This window comes from Microcaecilia unicolor, chromosome 8 (genome assembly GCF_901765095.1).
Source record: "Microcaecilia unicolor chromosome 8, aMicUni1.1, whole genome shotgun sequence".
Taxonomy (NCBI): Eukaryota; Metazoa; Chordata; class Amphibia; order Gymnophiona; family Siphonopidae; genus Microcaecilia; species Microcaecilia unicolor.
The window spans coordinates 88,687,151-88,705,658 of NC_044038.1; the positions used below are offsets into that span (position 1 = coordinate 88,687,151).

General features: G+C 45.3%; 1 protein-coding gene across 1 annotated transcript; it reads right to left on the bottom strand.

The window, feature by feature from the left end:
* Positions 1-3,515: 3,515 nt before the first annotated feature.
* LOC115476666 (epoxide hydrolase 1-like) lies at positions 3,516-18,185 on the bottom strand. Its single transcript, XM_030213165.1, has 4 exons — positions 17,949-18,185; positions 16,641-16,749; positions 14,872-14,997; positions 3,516-4,071 (listed from the first exon to the last, which is right to left on the bottom strand). The coding sequence occupies exons 1-4, from the start codon at positions 18,103-18,105 to the stop codon at positions 3,870-3,872; spliced, it is 594 nt and encodes a 197-aa protein (XP_030069025.1). The 5' UTR covers positions 18,106-18,185; the 3' UTR covers positions 3,516-3,869.
* Between the last annotated feature and the right edge of the window lie 323 nt (positions 18,186-18,508).

Consider the following 18,508-nt stretch of genomic DNA (forward strand, 5'->3'; position numbering starts at 1 on the left):
CCTTCAGCATTTTTCCCCATTTAATCTTACCAAAGGTCTTTCTCAAGACCACCAGCATCAACTCCCTTCCGGAGCTTCATTTTATCACGCAGCTTACAAAGACTCCTGAGGCAGGCCTGTAGCGGAAACACAGATCTGTGTTGGGTCCAGTGGTGTACCAAGGGGGGGGGCGGTGGGGGTGGTCTGCCCCGGGTGCACGCCGCTGGGGGGTGCCGCGGCGCGTGCCTGCTGCGAGAGCTCGCTAACTTCTCTCGTTCGCTGCAGCTCCCTCTGCCCTGGAACAGGTTACTTCCTGTTCCGGGGCAGAGGGAGCTGCAGCAAACGAGCAAAGTTAGTAAACTCGCAGCAGGCACGTGCTGCAGCACCCCCCCCCCCCCCAGCGGCATGCACCTGGGGGGGGCTCTTTTGCGGGGGGGTCTTTCGTGGGGGCGGGGCACCACCCCAGATGTCCACCCCCCCCCCCTAGGAACGCCACTGGTTGGGTCTACAGTAAAGCATTGTGAATCAGTCTGTTGTCCTGGTCTCTAGAGTCATTGGCCCACTTCCCACTTCCCTTCATATCTGTTGTTCAATTCTGGTCGCCATATCTCAAAATAGATATAGCAGAATTAGAAAAGGTTCAAAGAAGAGCGACCAAAATGAAAGAGGGGATGGAACTGGTCCCATATGAGGAAAGGCTAAAGAGGTTAGTGCTCTTCAGCTTGGAAAAGAGATGGCTGAGGGGGGATATGATTGAGGTCTACAAAATCCTGAGCGGTTTGGAGCAGGTGGAGGTAAATCGATTTTTCACTCATTTAAAAGGTACAAAACCAGGGGACACTCAATGAAATTACATGGAAATACTTTTAAAACAAATAGGAGGAAATATTTTTTCATTAAATGAATAGTTAAGCTCTGGAACTAGTTGCCAGAGAATATGGTAACGGCAGTTACCTCACATGTGGATTACTGCAATATTATCCATTCAGGTTTACTGTGTACTGCTCTTAAAAAACTTCAAACTTTAAAAAACACAACTATCAGATTGCTCTGTCACGCTGGTCAATTTTATCACACATCCCTCTTACTCAAACACCACCATTGGCTTCCTGTGGAATTCCGGATCACTTATAAAATCATCCTACTGACATTCAAGGCTTTTAGGATAGGCACAGCAAAGTATTTCTCCAGTCTCACGATTCCCCACTCACCTGCAAGAGTCCTCCATTCCTTAAACAATCTCCTTCTTGTATTACCAGGTCTAAACTTGCCCAACTTGAACCAACCAGACACCGTGCCTTTGTTTCCTTCTCTCTTCATATCTGGAACTCTATGCCTCTTTCCCTTCATAGTGATCCGTCCCTTAAAAGCTTTAAGGCAAACCCAAAAGCCTGGCTTTTCAGACAAGCCTTTAGTGATTAGGATGTCAGAAGTTGCTACCTGCCGGTTAGGCGAACAAACCCTGTGCGCTTTATGCTTTCCTTCATGTGAATGCATTTCTTTCCTATTTGATTGGGCTCTCCCCAATTTTCTTCTGTGTGATTGTATCACTTTCCAGTCAACATTTGGAGTTCCTTTCCTTTATGTTTTAGTTATGTACACCACTCTGATCTGCCCTGGCAGCTAGAGCAGTTTAGTAAATCCAATAAAGTAAGTAAGGTTAGCATAGCTGGCTTTAAAAAAAGGTTTGGACAAGTTCCTGGAGGAAAAGTTCATAGTCTATTATTGAGATGGACATGGGGAAAGCCACTGCTTGCCCTGGGATTGGTAGCATGGGATAGTGCTAATTGGGTTTCTGCCAGGTACTTGTGACCTGGATTGGCCATTAGAAACAGGATACTGGGCTAGATGGACCATTGGTCCAACCCAGTAAACAGGATACTGGGCTAGATGGACCATTCATTGGTCCAACCCAGTATGGTTATTATGTTCTTATCCTTAGCTTTGGGGGGGGGGGGATTGAGGTTAAAGCCTGGACTAAGCACCAAGGATCCTTAGCTGTGGGGGAATGTAGGGTAGAGCCTGAGATAAGCACAGAAGACTCTTAGCTATGGGGACGTGAGGAGTAAAGCCTGGGATAAGCATAGGGGACCCTTAGCTATGGGGGAGTGAGGTAAAGCCTGGGATAAGCATAGACCCTTAGCTATAGGAGAGTGAGGGGTAAAGCATGGGATCAGGCAGGGAGACATGTACTGAGAGTGCGTGAATATTATATATTTCTAAGGCTGGTGTCAGGAAATTCTGTGTTATGAGCACATCAGTGATCAGCAGCAGCATGCCCCTTATCATATCTTCATCATACTTTCCATTACCCAATATACTTCTGTTACACTAATATTAACTCTCCTCTCATTTCCACTTTCTACTATATACTGTAAGCCACATTGAGCCTGCAAAGAGGTGGGATAATGTGGGATACAAATGCAATAAATAAATGTGTGGCAGCTTTATGACAGACACACATGTTTGGTCTTTTCATCATTTCAAGCACTTTTTTTTTTTTTTGCAGTGTTTTGCATATTAGGGAAGGAAAACTATTTTATATGAAGATCTGAAAAACATTCTCAAGTTTAGCAGCTAAGATTTAATTCTAAAAATGCAGATTTATGCATTTGGGTAAAAATAACCTGAGGGAGCAGCGTAGTATACAGGGCGAAGTACTTCTGTCCATGAAATACGAATACAAATGATTGTACCTAATGATCTTAAGGTGGCCAAACAGGTGGAGAAGGTGACAGGCACCCAAGCATCCTTCTGGTATTTGCTAAGGAGGTGAATGGCTGGGAAGAAAAAGAAGGTGATAGTGCATCTGTGTAAGTCTCTGGCAAGACCCCATTTATACAACTGTGTACAAGGCATCATAAAGTATATGGAAACAGACAAACAGATGTATTCTTTGGAAGAAAAGCAGAAGGAAGATATGACAGACATACCTCCCGGTGTAAATGCACAGAAGGCAAGTCACTTTCCACTGAAAGGAAGCGCAATAATGAGGGGGCATAGAATGAGGAGTATCCTAAGGAAATACTTCTTTATGGAAAGGGTGGTGGGTGCATGGAATGGCCTCATAGTGGAGATGAAGTCTGTATCTGAATTTAAGAAAGCCTGGGACAAGCACATAGAGAGGAAGGGGTAGTAGATAGTATAGATGGGCAGGCTGGATAGGATATATGGTCTTTATCTGCCAACATTTTCTATGTTCCTGTGCTAGGGACTTCATAACTTTCCAGCTCACTTCAAGTGTTCTCAATATATTATATGATAAAGAAGACAATACTACATAAGAACCTACAAAAATCTTATGTATTTTATTGTTTTTAATTCTTGCAGAGGCAAAGAGTCAGATACCAGGAGCAGGGTGTACATTGTTCATATCAGACACATCACGCATATTTATCTGTTACATTTGTATCCCACATTTTCCCACCTATTTGTAGGCTCAATGTGGCTTACATAGTACCGGAGAGGCGTTTGCAGACTCCGGTGAGAACAAATACAAAGTGATGTAGTGGTCAGATAAAGTTCAAGTGGCATAGCCACATTAGGGAAACATACAACGGAAGAGTTGAGTTTTGTCCATTACGTACTTTAGTTTTGTTGTGTTGCAGGGATTACTTGTGCTCTGAATGGGCTAGTTGTCTCTCTCTAATTGAGTGGGTGTGTCACTCGGGTGTCTGGCTACAGAAGTAAGTCTGGGAGAGCTTTTTCTAGGTGGACTGGGTCAGTTGTCTCTCTGCAAGTGGGGCCGTCTTGGTTAATTCTCTTCCTCAGATAGATGGATGTCTTGGTGAACTATAGGCATCTGGATGAGTTGTCTGGTGGGTAGATGTCTTGATCAGCTGTTGGTCAGATGATTGTCCTGGTCACTCTCTCTATTGATAATTCACATATTATAGCTTTTCCACTTTTTTTACAAACTGCTTAACATCTTGACATAGGAGCCCTGGTTCTTCAAAAGCAGCAAAGTGCCCCCCACGGGACATGTAGGAATATGTGACGATGTTCTTAAACATTTGCTTGGCCCAGACACGGGGTGTGTGTGTTAACTCATTCACAAACATTGCCATTCCTGTGGGGACATGTATCCCAATCCTACAGTAACAGAACAACAGGAATCAGAAAGAAAGAATTAAACAGAACTGAGCTGGTGATTTCAGAGATAGTTGCAGGGGTGGAGAATATAAACCAGGGGATCAATTCTTTTTAAGAATCCTGTGTTGACTGAGTGAAATACTCATAAAAGCCTTAGAATTTAAGGGCTCAATATTCAAAGATTTATGCTTCTAGCTTTTAAAGCTGTGCTCATAAATTGGCATCTTTGAAAATTTACTAGGGCTGAGTGTCCAAATTTATACTCAATTTCACTAAATTTCTAAATTTAGGAGCATATAAAGTGAGTGGCAACAGGGCCATATTTAGAGCAAGGAAAAAAGTTAGGAGTTTAGCCCTGATTTTCATCACGGGGGGGGGGGGGGGGTCAATATTCAGCCTTGCCGCCTATGGTGTTATTCTTGGATATTCAAATCCGGGACCTGTGCGGGCTTCAGTTTTGAATATCTGGTTATTTTTAAGCCAGCTAACACACAGCCACTTAAGTTGATATTCAGCACTTAAGCGGCCATGGACAGACTTTTATGAAGTCCCATTTATGCAGTAAATCTCGCTGCTTAAGGACTGAATATCAATACCATAAACCCAGCTGTTCTGTATAATCGCTTGCTCTTTGTTACTCCTTGTTACTCTTTAAGTTCCAGAACTAATTTCAATTCAATTCCAACCAACATGATGACTTCAGTAGAAAATTCAATTGTTTATTATTGCAAATTCCAATATGTATTGTCAACTTGTGCAAACATTCTTCAATATATAGAGACGTTTTAAAACCTTTCAATCATAATCCTTTAACAACATCTTTATCACATTTTGCAGTGCACGGACGCCTCCACCAACATGTGGCATGTTTCGCAAATTGCTGCCTCAGGGAGTGGTCTTCCAAAACTGAAAATTAAAACCATCAGTCAGAATAATGAATGTACAATCAGAAGTTTAACATATATAATAAGCTTTACATACCTTATATGACAGGTAGCACACACAACATTACCGCAAGAACTAATACAAACTGTAATAGCAGCAATGTAGTGTAAGTGCTACAATGTCCTTGTCAGTTATAATATACTAGTAAAAAAAGCCCTGTTCTCATTGAAATGAAACGGGCGCTAGCAAGGTAATCACCTTCTGCCATTAATGTTTTTAAGGGAAGTTCCAGCGTCCCCCCTCCCTCCCTCCCAGTTCCAGGATCCTCCCTCCCTTCCTTCCAGTTCCAAGCCCCCTCCCTCCGAATTTTAAAAGTCATCCTGACTGGAGGTCACGTGATGCACTGAGAGCAACAGCAGCATAGCAGCTGAGCTCCGGGATCCCCGCTCCTCGTTTCGCCTGAAACCAGCGTTTAAACAAAAATTTGAAGATCCCTGACCTGGCGAGGCGAAGGGAGAAAGGTGTATGGACCAATTTTTAGTCTCCATGCCGGCGAGCTCCACAAAAAGAAGCCTCCGGAACGAGAAAGGAAAATCGCCACCAGCACCAGCGATTTCCAAGATGGCGGGCGGGGAGCCGGGAACGCATGCCGAGTTCTCAGAGCGGCAGCTCGCACAGATATCAAAGGTGATCGAGTCAGCATTAGAGCCCAGATTTGAATCCCTGGCGACCCAGTTGAGTAAAATGGATACCAACATCGCTGAAATCTCGAAGCGTACGCAAGAACTAGAGCAACGAGTGTCAGACATGGAGGACACGTGGGCCACAAGCGCGCCAAAACTGGAAGAGCTGGAAGTAAAGCTTAATATGCAAACTGAAAAATTAGAGGACTTAGAAAATAGGGCCCGACGCTCTAATTTGAGACTGGTGGGAATACCGGAGGCTGTATCGGATAAAATGCTGGGGCCCAAGCTGGAAAGTTGGCTACAAAAAGAGTTTGCACTCTCAGACAGCAGAGGAGGCCTCTGCATTGAAAGGGCTCACAGACTTGGAAGACTCCAAGAAGGCAGGAAACCACGAGTTGTGATAATTAAAATACACAACTTCATCCATAAAGAGGAGATCATGCATGGATATAAACTAAAAAGAGATACCCTGAAATTTGAGGGAAATGCAATCTTGATCTTTCCAGATTATTCAGCAGGGATACAGGAGAAAAGGAAGAGATTTCACCCTATATGTTCAACATTAGCAGAGAAGAAGATCCGGTTTGCTCTGTCCTACCCAGCAGTTTTAAAGATACAAATACATGGAAAATGGTCTGTATTCTCATCAGAAAAGCTGGCAATGGACTTTCTGAACAAAGAGCTAAAGGAACAGACGCCACCTACACGAAGGAGATCGAGAAGAGCTAAAAAGATTGGAACATTTAGGAACGGATTGTTGGACTCAGAAAATAGAGAATGAATGTGATATGACTGAATATGTGGGTAAGATACAGTTCTGAATGTTGTAAATCGCAATGTTTTGAGAGAGGAGGGGGGATCCCAGCACACAAGTGACCCAGGTGACGCTTAATGGCGCCGCACATAGCTTGCATTAAGGGGGGGGGGAGGGGGGAGGCAGGGGAGAGGGGTGGGAGGGGATGGGGAACAGCTCAGGCAAAATAGTGGGAGTGTCCTGGTGGCGGTTAGGACCGTCGAGATTAAGGGAGATGCTGGAAGAGAAGCGTGAATACTGTCTCCTGGGAGTGGGGCTGGGCTCCTGGGGGGAATGGATAGAATGGATTTCACATAAACATGCAATAGAGAAGGGTGATGCCGTATGTTAATCAGCCTCTTAGGATTGTTTCTTGGAATGTTTCTGGCATCACGTCCCCCATCAAAAGGTCCAAAATACTGGCCCAGCTTAAACACCACAAAGCAGACATTGCATGCATTCAAGAAACCAAATTAACAGACATGGAACACGAAAAGCTGAGGCAGCAGTGGGTGGGAGAATGTTATTACTCCTCATCGGGAGGGAAAAGAAGTGGGGTAGCGGTCCTTATCAGAAAAGGGCTCCCATGCAACACAGAATTGATTCACTCTGATAAAAAGGGAAGGACATTATTATTGAAAATAACCCTCCAGGGACAGATAGTTTATTTATGCACGATATATGGTCCTAATTCTCAATCAGCTCGTTTTTTTCAAGAACTAATAGCGCTGGGTTCAAAATACAATGATGCACCGTGGATATGGGCGGGAGATTTTAATGAAGTTATGGATCAGCAGGCGGACAGATCGGGAACAAGACGGGTGGTAGAAAGGGAGGGGTTGCTTGACTCCATGTGCACAGCTTTAACCTTAGTGGACCCGTGGCGTTTGACACATCCCCTCACGAATGACTACACCCACCAATCTAAGGTTCATTCAACATGGTCCCGATTGGATTACATATTAGTGGCCCAATCAATATTTCCACGAATAGCAGGAGCTGAAATAGGCCCCATGGAGGTATCTGACCATTCAATAATCTGGGTGGATGTAGATTTTGCTGGGCCTGGGCAGTGGGATAGGATATGGAAATTCCCAGCCTTTCTATATAAAGATGAGAATTTCGGGAAGTACATTAAAGAACAGTGGGTGACCTATGTGGATACTAATGCAGAATCCTGTGAATCCCCAATAGTATTCTGGGAGGCTTCGAAAGTGGTCATTAGGGGCAGTATCATAGCATACATGAGCGCAAGAAAGAAGAGAATAGCAGCGGGAATAATTAGGCTAGAAAGAGAGTTGAAACAGGCGAAAAAGAAATATGTCAAAACACCATCAAGAGAGCACAGGGAAGTTATGGTGGCAACTTCAGTGGCCCTCAACTCCCTTATACATGACCAGACAAAAAAAAGGTTATGGGCGAGGGGGATGAAATTTAGACGATTTGGGAACAAAACGGGGAAGATGTTGACACAAGTAGCCCGTGCGCAAGAGCGGAGGAGGATAATTACCTCAGTGAGATCCTCCTCGGGAACTAGGATAAGGACACTAGAGGGTATAATGGGAGAGTTTCACACATTTTTCACGAACCTATATGCAAAGAGGGGAGAAGAAGAAGAGACTCCGGTGCAAGATTACATAGAGGACGCAGAGATGCCCACTCTGCCGCCTGACATTAGGGAGAGATTGTCTAGGCCGGTACAGATGCAGGAGATACAGCAGGTGCTTAAATCATTACCACAGGGCTCGGCGCCGGGGCCAGATGGCTATTCAGCAGAGTATTACAAACTTCTACCAGTGGACTTTGGGGCCTCTTTATTAGAATATTACGAGGCGGTGGTACAGAGAGGGAGTTTTACTGAGGGAGAGAACGAGGCCTGGATCACACTAATACCCAAACCAGGGAAGCCTGAAGATCGAGTGGGTTCTTATAGGCCCATATCGCTTATTAATGTGGATCTTAAGATATTAGCGCGGGTGTTGGCTAACAGGCTAGCATCTTACTTACCCAATTTGATAGGACAAAACCAGGTGGGATTCGTGAGGGGACGACACTCTGTGCTCAATGTAAGAAAGGTCCTGTTGGCTATTGCCCAGTGCAGTGCAACAGATACCCAGCTACTACTGACAAGCCTGGATGCCGAAAAGGCTTTCGACAAAGTGAGATGGAGCTATCTATTTCGGGTACTGGAGCACGTGGGTGTGTCGGGCTGGTTCTTAGCAGCAGTAAAGACTTTATATACGACACCCACAGCTAGGCTGTTGGTAAATGGAAAGCGATCGGATCCGTTAGAGATACAAGCAGGTACAAGACAGGGTTGCCCCCTCTCCCCCTTGCTGTTTCTACTGTACTTAGAGCCGCTTCTCTGCACGATTGATCGGGATCCTGGGATACAAGGGGTCACACTCCCGAGCCAAACGGTAAAGGTGCTGGCCTTCGCTGATGACCTTCTGCTGACATTGACCAGACCTCAAGAGTCACTAGGGCGATTGATAGAAGTAATCGAAGAGTTTGGGTTCCATTCGGGGTTTACACTGAATGCCAGTAAGTCCATAGCCTTACCCTTGGACCCAGAAATAAAAAGAGCATGGGAGGGTCCTTTCCCAATGCAATGGGCACAGGAGACAATGACATATTTGGGGGTGAGAATCCCAATCGATTTAACACAAATCTACATATTAAATATAGAACCCTTAAAAAGAAAGGTGGAGAGTGCCTTAGGCAGGTGGCAGGCGCTCCCCATATCTTTGATGGGACGTGTGGCATTATACAACATGATATTGTTTCCAACCTGGGTGTATACCTTTCAAATGCTGCCCATGTACCTTAGAGGAAGAGATGAAAAGTGGCTAAAGAATAAATTAGCAAAATTCTTATGGCAGGGTAAAAGGGCCCGGATGACAATGCACAAAGCAATGTTGCCCAGGGAGAAGGGAGGTTTGGGAGTGTTGGACCTACGTCTCCTATCGCTCGCTGGTGGGATACGCCATATCTCTGATTGGTTCCGAAACACGGAATACTTTTCCCTTACATTATCTGAGATACACTGGTTTCGGGAACAACACTTTGCAAGTTGGTTGCAGGCTCCTGGGGGACAGGCACAAAAACTAGGGCCAGTGACCCCGTTATTTCAACCTTTGAGATGTGCTTGGAGATGGATCTGTAAATTTTTAAGACTTAGTCAAGTGAGCTCCCCGATGCTGCCCATTAGGGGGAATCCCCAATTTCCAGCGGGCAGCACTTCCCGGGCCTTTCAGACGTGGGCAGCGAGGGGAGTGAGATATGTGTATCATGTGGTGAATGAGCAAGGAATAATGAAGTCATTTGCGGAACTTTGTAGGGAGTTTGGAGTACCTGAGTCTGACTTGTTTGCATACCTACAGTTAAAACATTATGTGAGATCCTTACCTAAAGAAACATTAACGATGGAAACTTGGGGGAAATATAACGAACTGTTGGGTCTAGACGCGCAAGCTAGAGTCCCAATGAAATACTTTCATATGCACTTGAGAGACAATACCAAAGCAACAAATTATTCTCTAGTGCTACAGCAGTGGAAATCAGAACTTGGAATACAACTTACACAGGAACAGCTGGAAGGGTGCATTAAAAGACTGTATAAACTAACTGAGAATGTGAGCTGGCGAGAAACGCAGTATAAATTTATTTTTCGATTGTACATTTCACCGCACAGGGCGTTCAGAGCTAAGTTGAGAGACAATGATTCCTGCCCGAAATGTGCTCGTACAAACGCGCATTTGGGCCATATGTTCTGGTCCTGCCCAAGGATACAGAGATTCTGGAAAAGCTTAGAGGAACATGTATCGGGCATGTGGAGAACTCAATGGAAGCGCTCACCCAAGCAGCTGTTTCATGTTTTTACTGTTCAGGGACAAATGCCGACAGGCATGAGGACATTTTTGCAGAGAGCAATCCTGATGGGAAAGAAAACAATATTGCAGAGATGGCTGACAGACGAACAACCCTCAATCAGTTGTTGGAGGTCGATGATGATGCAAATGTGCGCTTTGGAAAGACAAAGTATCAAGGACTTGGCATCAGAAACAGGAGACCGGTTTTGTAGAAGCTGGTCCCCCTACTGGGACACACTAACATCAGTTGCTAAAAGCAAGATCTTGAATGCCTGAATGCTTGAGCTGGGATGGGGGGAGGCGAGGGAGGGACGGGAGGGAGAAAAACAAAAATTGAGAAAACTAAATGTGAACAATAAGTATGCATAGTTGTATAATGAGAAGTTGATTGTAAATAATGTGTTCTGAAATAATAAAAAAACAAATTAAAAAAAAAAAAAAAAAGTCATCCTGACTTACCTCGTCGGGGTTACGGCGGCCAGCAGCAGCGGTAAAAGCGTGCAGGCTTGGCACTTACTTCAGTTTTCCCTTCTCTGTCTCTCAGCTCTGGTCCCGCCCTCATTTCCTGTTTCTGCAAGGGCAGGACCAGAGCTGAGAGACAGAGAATGGAAAACTGAAGTAAGTGCCGAGCCTGCATGCTTTTTACCACGCGAGGTAAGTCAGGATGACTTGAAATTCAGAGGGAGGGGGCCTGTAACTGGAAGGGAGGGAGGGAGGGACGACGACCCTGGAACTGGGAGGGAAGGAGGGACGAACGATGACCCTGGAACTGGGAGGGAGGGGGGATACTGGAACTGGGAGGGAGGGGGGACGGACGACGACCGTGGAACTCGGAGGGAGGGAACGAACTTCTGGTGGGTGAATATTATATGCAGCCTTCCCCTCCCTCCGAGGGCAGGGCACTGAGAGCGAGTGCGAGGCCTGTGGTTGGTCCCTTCTCCTTCTGACGTCATGTTTCTTTCCCTGGGTGATAACGAACCCTACGAACACTACACGGCTTCATTGCCATGGAGTCAGCTTCAGAACGTTGGAGGTGCGAATTATTATATTAGATAGGCGAGTCCAGAAGACCGATAAAGCAGAGACTGAATGAGCCAAAGTCTAGAATCAATACTGCTACTTTGACAGCTCCCATTGTTAACCACTGGTGACAAAAACATCATGAATGGACAGATATAAAATGGCAAGTTATTGATCAGATACAATTGGGTAAAGAGGGAGGTGATGTAGATAGTTTACTCAATTATAAGGAGCAATGGTGGATATTTACATTGTGGATTCTATTTCCATGAGGTTTGAACTTAGAAATAGATTGGACCGCAGCTATGTAAACTCATTGAGTGACATCATCAGGTTGCAGCATTTTCATTGGTGTTTAGAGTCATGTGATTTATTTAAATATAGCTGAGCATTGGTGCGATAGGAATAGAAAACGGCAGGCACTGATGCAGTATGTGTGAATCTTTGAGTATAAGGTATGTAAAACTTATTATATATGTTAAAATTGTACATTCATTATTCTGACTGATAGTTTTACTTTTCAGTTTTGGCGGACCACACCCTGAGGCAGCAATTTGCGAAACATGCCGCATGTTGCTGGAGGTGTCCGTGCACTGCAAAATGTGATAAAGATGTTGTTAAAGGATTATGATTGAAAGATTTTAAGACGTCTTTATATACTGAACAATGTTTGCACAAGTTGACAATACATAATGGAATTTGCAATAATAAACAACTGAATTTTCTACTGAAGTCATCATGTTGGTTGGAAGGAATTGAATTGAAATTAGTTCTGGAACTTAGAGTAACAAGGAGTAACAAAGAGCAAGCGATTATACAGAACAGCTGGGTTTATGGTATTACTATTTTGTTACCCTTGCTGATGTTTTGGGCCATTTAATTAAGGACTGAATATCAGCACTTAAGCGGCCAAGTTCTGCCTCCGCCCCCAAGATAGCTAGCTTTTTGTTTGGTGCTAACTTCAATATTCAGCCGGTTAAGTGCCACTGAATATTAGCAGCTAGCCCCTACCAAGCGATTTAGCCAGTCATCGGCTGGCTAAATCACTTTGAATATCAGGCCCTAGGTTCATAAATTATGCTCATAAATCTAGAGGAATGAATGGTAGGCCTAAATTTATAAGCATACCAGTCAATATTCAGTTCCAGGCCATGTCCAAGCACTGACACTGAATATCCAGGATAATTCACATTACCCTGGCCATTGGAACTTATACAGGTCCCAGCCGATATTTAGCTGGGACCCACACAGAAATGTATTGCCTCAATCCTGATCCCGATCCCTCCTCCCATTTCCTCTCAACAACAGAGCAAGGTAGGTCTGCCCCCCCAGCCTACCTTGACAGATCCCTGGCGGTAAAAGAGCAGCAGCGATGCCCACTTGCTCCTGTCCATGTTGGAGGCTGCTTCAAAATGGCTGCTGCAGTTATGCAAATGCAGGCAATCTTCAGTGCCGGTGCCTGCATAGCTAAGCGGGCATATAGGACTGCACAAAAAGCAGTCTTAACTAGACCTATTTAGCTATGGGCGTACTGCCACTAAACATCAGCTGGCAGCTGCATAACTGCTGGGTACTAGCATGAAGTGTTCCAATCCCCTCTCCCTGCTTCCCATCTGGAACTGATCCCCCCTCCCTCTCTCCCACTGGAAGAGCACTGACCCTCTCTTGGATCACCCACCACCACCACTACTACTACTATAGGCTCCCTCGAGCTACCTTCCTGACATCTGGTAGGTCAGTTACTGTAGAGGTCACAGCAGCCATTTTGAAGGGAGTGAGGAGGCATTGCTCCTGCCTGCTCTCCGCTAGCCCACCAGAGATTGGGTAGGCCTGAGCGGGAGAGTACAGGGGTGGGGGGATCCTTGGGAGGGGGGATCAGAATCATGGCGAATGGGGGGGGGGGGGGGGTCAGGGCCAGGTAACTTGGTCCTGGCCAATACTCAGGTGGGTCTCACATAAGTGTCTTATGTGGGTACCCGGCTGGATACTGATTGGGATTCACATAAGTCTCTGCAGCTGCTTCCTCTGTGGTCCGACCCAGATATTCAGTGCTGGTGCCTGCACTTGGTCTGGTACTGATTATGCGGGTCTAACTTAGCTGGTGACATAAAGCATTTAGAAAATACTGTCGCCAGCTGAGTATTGACTAGAGAGCTTTTTCTAAATATTGGGCCCTACCTCGACTTCAGGAAGCAGGTGAAAGCCTGGCTCTTCTCCCAAGCCTTTACTACATAGGGTGACTGACTATACACTCATTTTGCTCATGGACTAACTTGCTACACACACTGTAATTTAGATCAGTTCCTTATCAAGAACGTGCCTTGAGTTTAGCTAACCATCTAATTATCCCAACTGACTCTGTACCATACATCTTGTTCCCATCATATATCTAAACTTTGACCCTCAGCTATATATGGTAAGCTGTACTATACAAAATCATTAGCATCATATCTATGTTAGTTGAATGTTCTAATGCATGCTTATTACGTATATCAGTAGTACATAAGTAATGCCACACTGGAAAAGACCAAGGGTCCATCGAGCCCAGCATCCTGTCCACGACAGCGGCCAATCCAGGTCAAGGGCACCTGGCAAGCTTCCCAAATGTACAAACATTCTATACATGTTATTCCTGGAATTGTAGATTTTTCCCAAGTCCATTTAGTAGTGGTTTATGGACTTGTCCTTTAGTAAACCGTCTAACCCCTTTTTAAACTCTGCCAAGCTAACCGCCTTCACCACGTTCTCCGGCAAAGAATTCCAGAGTTTAATTATGCGTTGGGTGAAGAAACATTTTCTCCGGTTTGTTTTAAATTTGCTACACTGTAGTTTCATCGCATGCCCCCTAGTCCTAGTATTTTTGGAAAGCGTGAACAGACGCTTTACATCCACCTGTTCCACTCCACTCATTATTTTATATGCCTCTATCATGTCTCCCCTCAGCCGTCTCTTCTCCAAACTGAAAACCCCTAGCCTCCTTAGTCTTTCTTCATAGGGAAGTCGTCCCATCCCCGCTATCATTTTAGTCACCCTTCGCTGTATTTTCTCTCTGGTATTTGAATTCCAGTGCTGTTAAATGTGTATATTTTTGATACTATTTCACGGTAGTTCTATTATTAGGCTTCAATTTACTGTTTTAAAGTTTACCTCATTTACTATATTTAAACTTGGTTATTTTACTACTATTATGCTGTTAAGAAAATAGTAAGCTTTATGTTAAACTGTACCTGCTGTACACTGCCTTGGTTGAATCTCTTCATAAAGGCAGTTAATAAATTCCAATAAATAAATAACTTTCTGCACCATTCTCCACAGAGGCTGAAACTGCACTCATCCATCATTCCCCACGGCACTTCCTGTTGAGAAAGGCTGCAGGAACTGCAAGTTCACCCATACCCAATGCTCTTGAACTATTCCCTCTTTCCAGTGCCGCTTCAGGATGGTATGTCCTCTCTTCGAATGTCTCTCTCCCTATCCTCTTCAGTGGATGCCTTAGAACGGGGACAGAGATCAATCCTTCTGCTCCTCTTTTCCCCTCCCTTACCTGGGGTCAGGGATACGGTGGAAGTTTCTGGTGAAGTTCTCCTTGTAGAATCTCACAGACGAGACGATATTCTTTGACACCCAGTAAATCATGACATTGGTCAGAAGGTCATCCAGCGAATATTTCCTGTATGGGATAGGAGGAATATATGAGCAGGGAGTAACTGAAGGGCAGATGATTCTACAGAAATAATTGCAGAATCTTGGTGGGGGGGAGGAGGGGGCAGTTCTATAACAGGGTACCCCATTTTAGGTGTCCCAATGCTGCATGAGAAGTGCCTATTCTAGAACAGCAACTGGGTGCTCCAATACTATTACAGAATACTAGTGAACACCTGCATCAGCAAGCCTAAATGAAGGCACACCCAATCACGCCCGGATGATGAGAGGCATAAATGGGCACATCTAAGAGTGACAGTCATCACATGTAATGTACAGTACTCTGTAAGTTGGGTGCATAAAGTGCCAGTTTCACCCATGGACCTCCCATGCTCCGCCCACATGTACGCCCATTTGAAGGTGCGCTATAGCATTTATGAACTCTCTTATGGAACAGTGCATTTATACATGTGAGCAACACTTTTCTTTGCACCTATGTGCACCAAGTAAGTAAAAAAGAGTTGTCTTCCTTGTGTGGAGGCATAGGAGGCACGGTTGCTGGAGGGGATTAAGTGGGGATTGTGTGTGCTTATCTGCAGAGATGACAAAGAGAGAGAGAGAGAGACTGCTGTGGATAAGGAGAAATACCTTGCAGATGGTCATGCTCTGCCACTAGCAGCTGAGAGGTATTGTTAGCACTGTGGCAGCTTGGCCATTTTTCTGTCACCATTTACTAAGAGAAGGTACAGGAAGACAGACAGGGACAGGCCACCAGTATTCCTGAAATCTCTGTATTTTCATATAATGGACACCTTTCTAGTCAGCAATAAACAAAAACGTAGAGGTACTGGGATCCAGTTCTACACCAATAAGTAACAAAACATTCTTTCTACCCATTACTAGCTCTTCACCTCCTACACCATCATCCTGCCTTCCCTACCTGCTCTTCATTTTGCTGTTCCCAGCAGCCTCTCACTTCTCTACCCCTACATCTTGACCAACTTGCCTCTCCAGAGCACTATCCTGGCTCTTTCACCAGCTCTTCATCTCTCTACTCTTCAATTCTGCCTCCAACACCATATGACTACATTAGATTCCCATCCTACCCTCTTCCATCACCAGATTTCTCCCCTCCTTCCAATCCATGCTCCCATCTCAGTAGCTCCTCACCTCTCCAAATCTCTTTACAAACCCATGTCTTTCCACTCATCCCACCTCTCTACACTCTTCCACACAGCAGCTTCTCACCTCTCGAGACTTCTATTTTGCTACTTTTTTTTTTTTGTTACATTTGTACCCCGCGCTTTCCCACTCATGGCAGGCTCAATGCGGCTTACATGGGGCAATGGAGGGTTAAGTGACTTGCCCAGAGTCACAAGGAGTTGCCTGTGCCTGAAGTGGGAATCGAACTCAGTTCCTCAGTTCCCCAGGACCAAAGTCCACCACCCTAACCACTAGGCCACTCCTCCACTTCTCACCAGCTTCTCACCTCTCCCCACCCTAACCACTAGGCCACTCCTCTACTTCTCACCAGCTTCTCACCTCTCCCCACTCTTTTCTTCCCCTACTCCACAGTGGTGCCTCACCTCTCCAGACCTACACTGTGCTGCTCCCCATCAGCTCCCCAACCTCTTCAGACCTATATCCTGCCCCTCCTCACCGCCTTCCCACCTCTCCAAACCTCCATCCTCTAGGTCACGAAATCTTGGGTCAGTCCAGGTGGAGAACTTTTCCAGGATGTACGCAGCCAGGCCCACAGGGGAATCATTCAAACCACAACCTACAGAGCAAAAACAGTCCTTAACCCCTAGAACTAGCACTGAGCCATCAGAGGCATCCAGCACATTCAGTCAAGAAATCATCTAGCTCCTGAGGGAATAGATTAGTCGACAATAACGTTAGGCGACAATAACATTTCAGACCCAGGCAGGGCCGACCAAACCATTAGCCATGACGAGATGATTGCCTAGGGCAGCAGCTTCGGGGGGGGGGGGGGGGGCACTAAAAAGCAGCTGAAGTCAAAGCAAAATAATAAGTCCTGACAGCCACACAAACTCAAAGAACTATCAGTGCATATTTGTACCTGAAGGAAGGGTTGGCAATTTTCAAATAGTCCATTTACTTGGGTAGATGAGTTTTTTAAAAATAGCTTGTTACAATATTCAGTTGTGCATTTTTATAGGCTTGCTGTGGGATGATGCCAATTGTTGAGTTTAATTATGTTGAGGGGTTGGATGGGCTGGGAGGGGGGAGGTGCCATACAGCTGAATCAGTGGTGTATTTAAATTAGGTTCATCTGTTGCGTATGCACCCCCTGTCAGACCCAGCTCCCCGCCCCCACTCTAAAATCCTCTCTGCTGCAGTCTTAACTTGGGCAGCAGCAGCAATGGCACTCATAGGCTGCCTGCAGCCTGCATTGGGACTTCCACCCTGAACCGTCCTACCATTCACAAAACAGGAAACTGCGTCAGAAGGGGTGGAACGGTTCAGGGAGAAAGTCCTGGTGCAGGCAACAGGTAGCCTATGACTAGGGGGGAAACAGGTCATTTGTGGGCTGTGATTTATTCTAGGAATAATTTATTAAGTCTCAGGAGACCCAGGATCCATTCCAGACACAGGCTAAAACTGAGGGACAGGTGATCCAGCTCATATTCTATGATCAGAGACAGGAGACCTGGGTTCTATTCCCACCTTGGGTATTTGCTGGGTTAGGAGATCTAGTGTCTGTTCCAGGCTGGGGATCTGGGTTCCACTCCTACCTTGGGTTGTATGCAGAGAGGTAGGAGGCCTGGTATCTGCTCCAGGCTGGGGATATGGGCCCCATTCCTAATTTTGACTCTCAATAGCATATGGTATACCATTTGGGGTTAGGGAAGGTTGGGTTTTAATCTTGTCTCATCCTTAGATCCACACCAGTTTTCTCTCTGAAGCAGGATTCTAGGTTCTAATTCTGTCTCTGTTTAATAGACACAAACCTACCTACAGTGTCTGGCTTAGTAGACTGAATGTGAAGGTAGCCACTTTCCCTCAGTATTCCATAGATGTTCTCAAAGTATGGGAAGACACGCCGTGCATCTTCACGTGTGAAGCCCACCAGCCATGGAAGGTAGTTTCCTAGCATCAAAGACAGTAGCATCTTGAGGCCTCCTTTACTGATCAATACGAAATTCAAGTGCAGCCCCTTCACAGATCTGAAAAGAGGTCAGAAAAAGGGATGGTAATAGGTCTGAAGACAGCAGAACTCTAGGGAAGGAAGGATACAAGCTGAGACATCATAAATATTGCTTTTGACTTGTAACCACTTGTACCTCTCGCTTCTACCTACCCTCCTCTCCTCTTTCCTCTACACATTAATCAATTTGCTTACTTTATTATTTTTGTCTATTAGATTGTAAGCTCTTTGAGCAGGGACTGTCTTTCTTCTATGTTTGTGCAGCGCTGCATACGCTTTGTAGCGCTATAGAAATGCTAAATAGTAGTAGGAAACTTGGTAGGATTAATGCGATTAAAATGGGTATCCTACCACAGGTTGCTCTTTT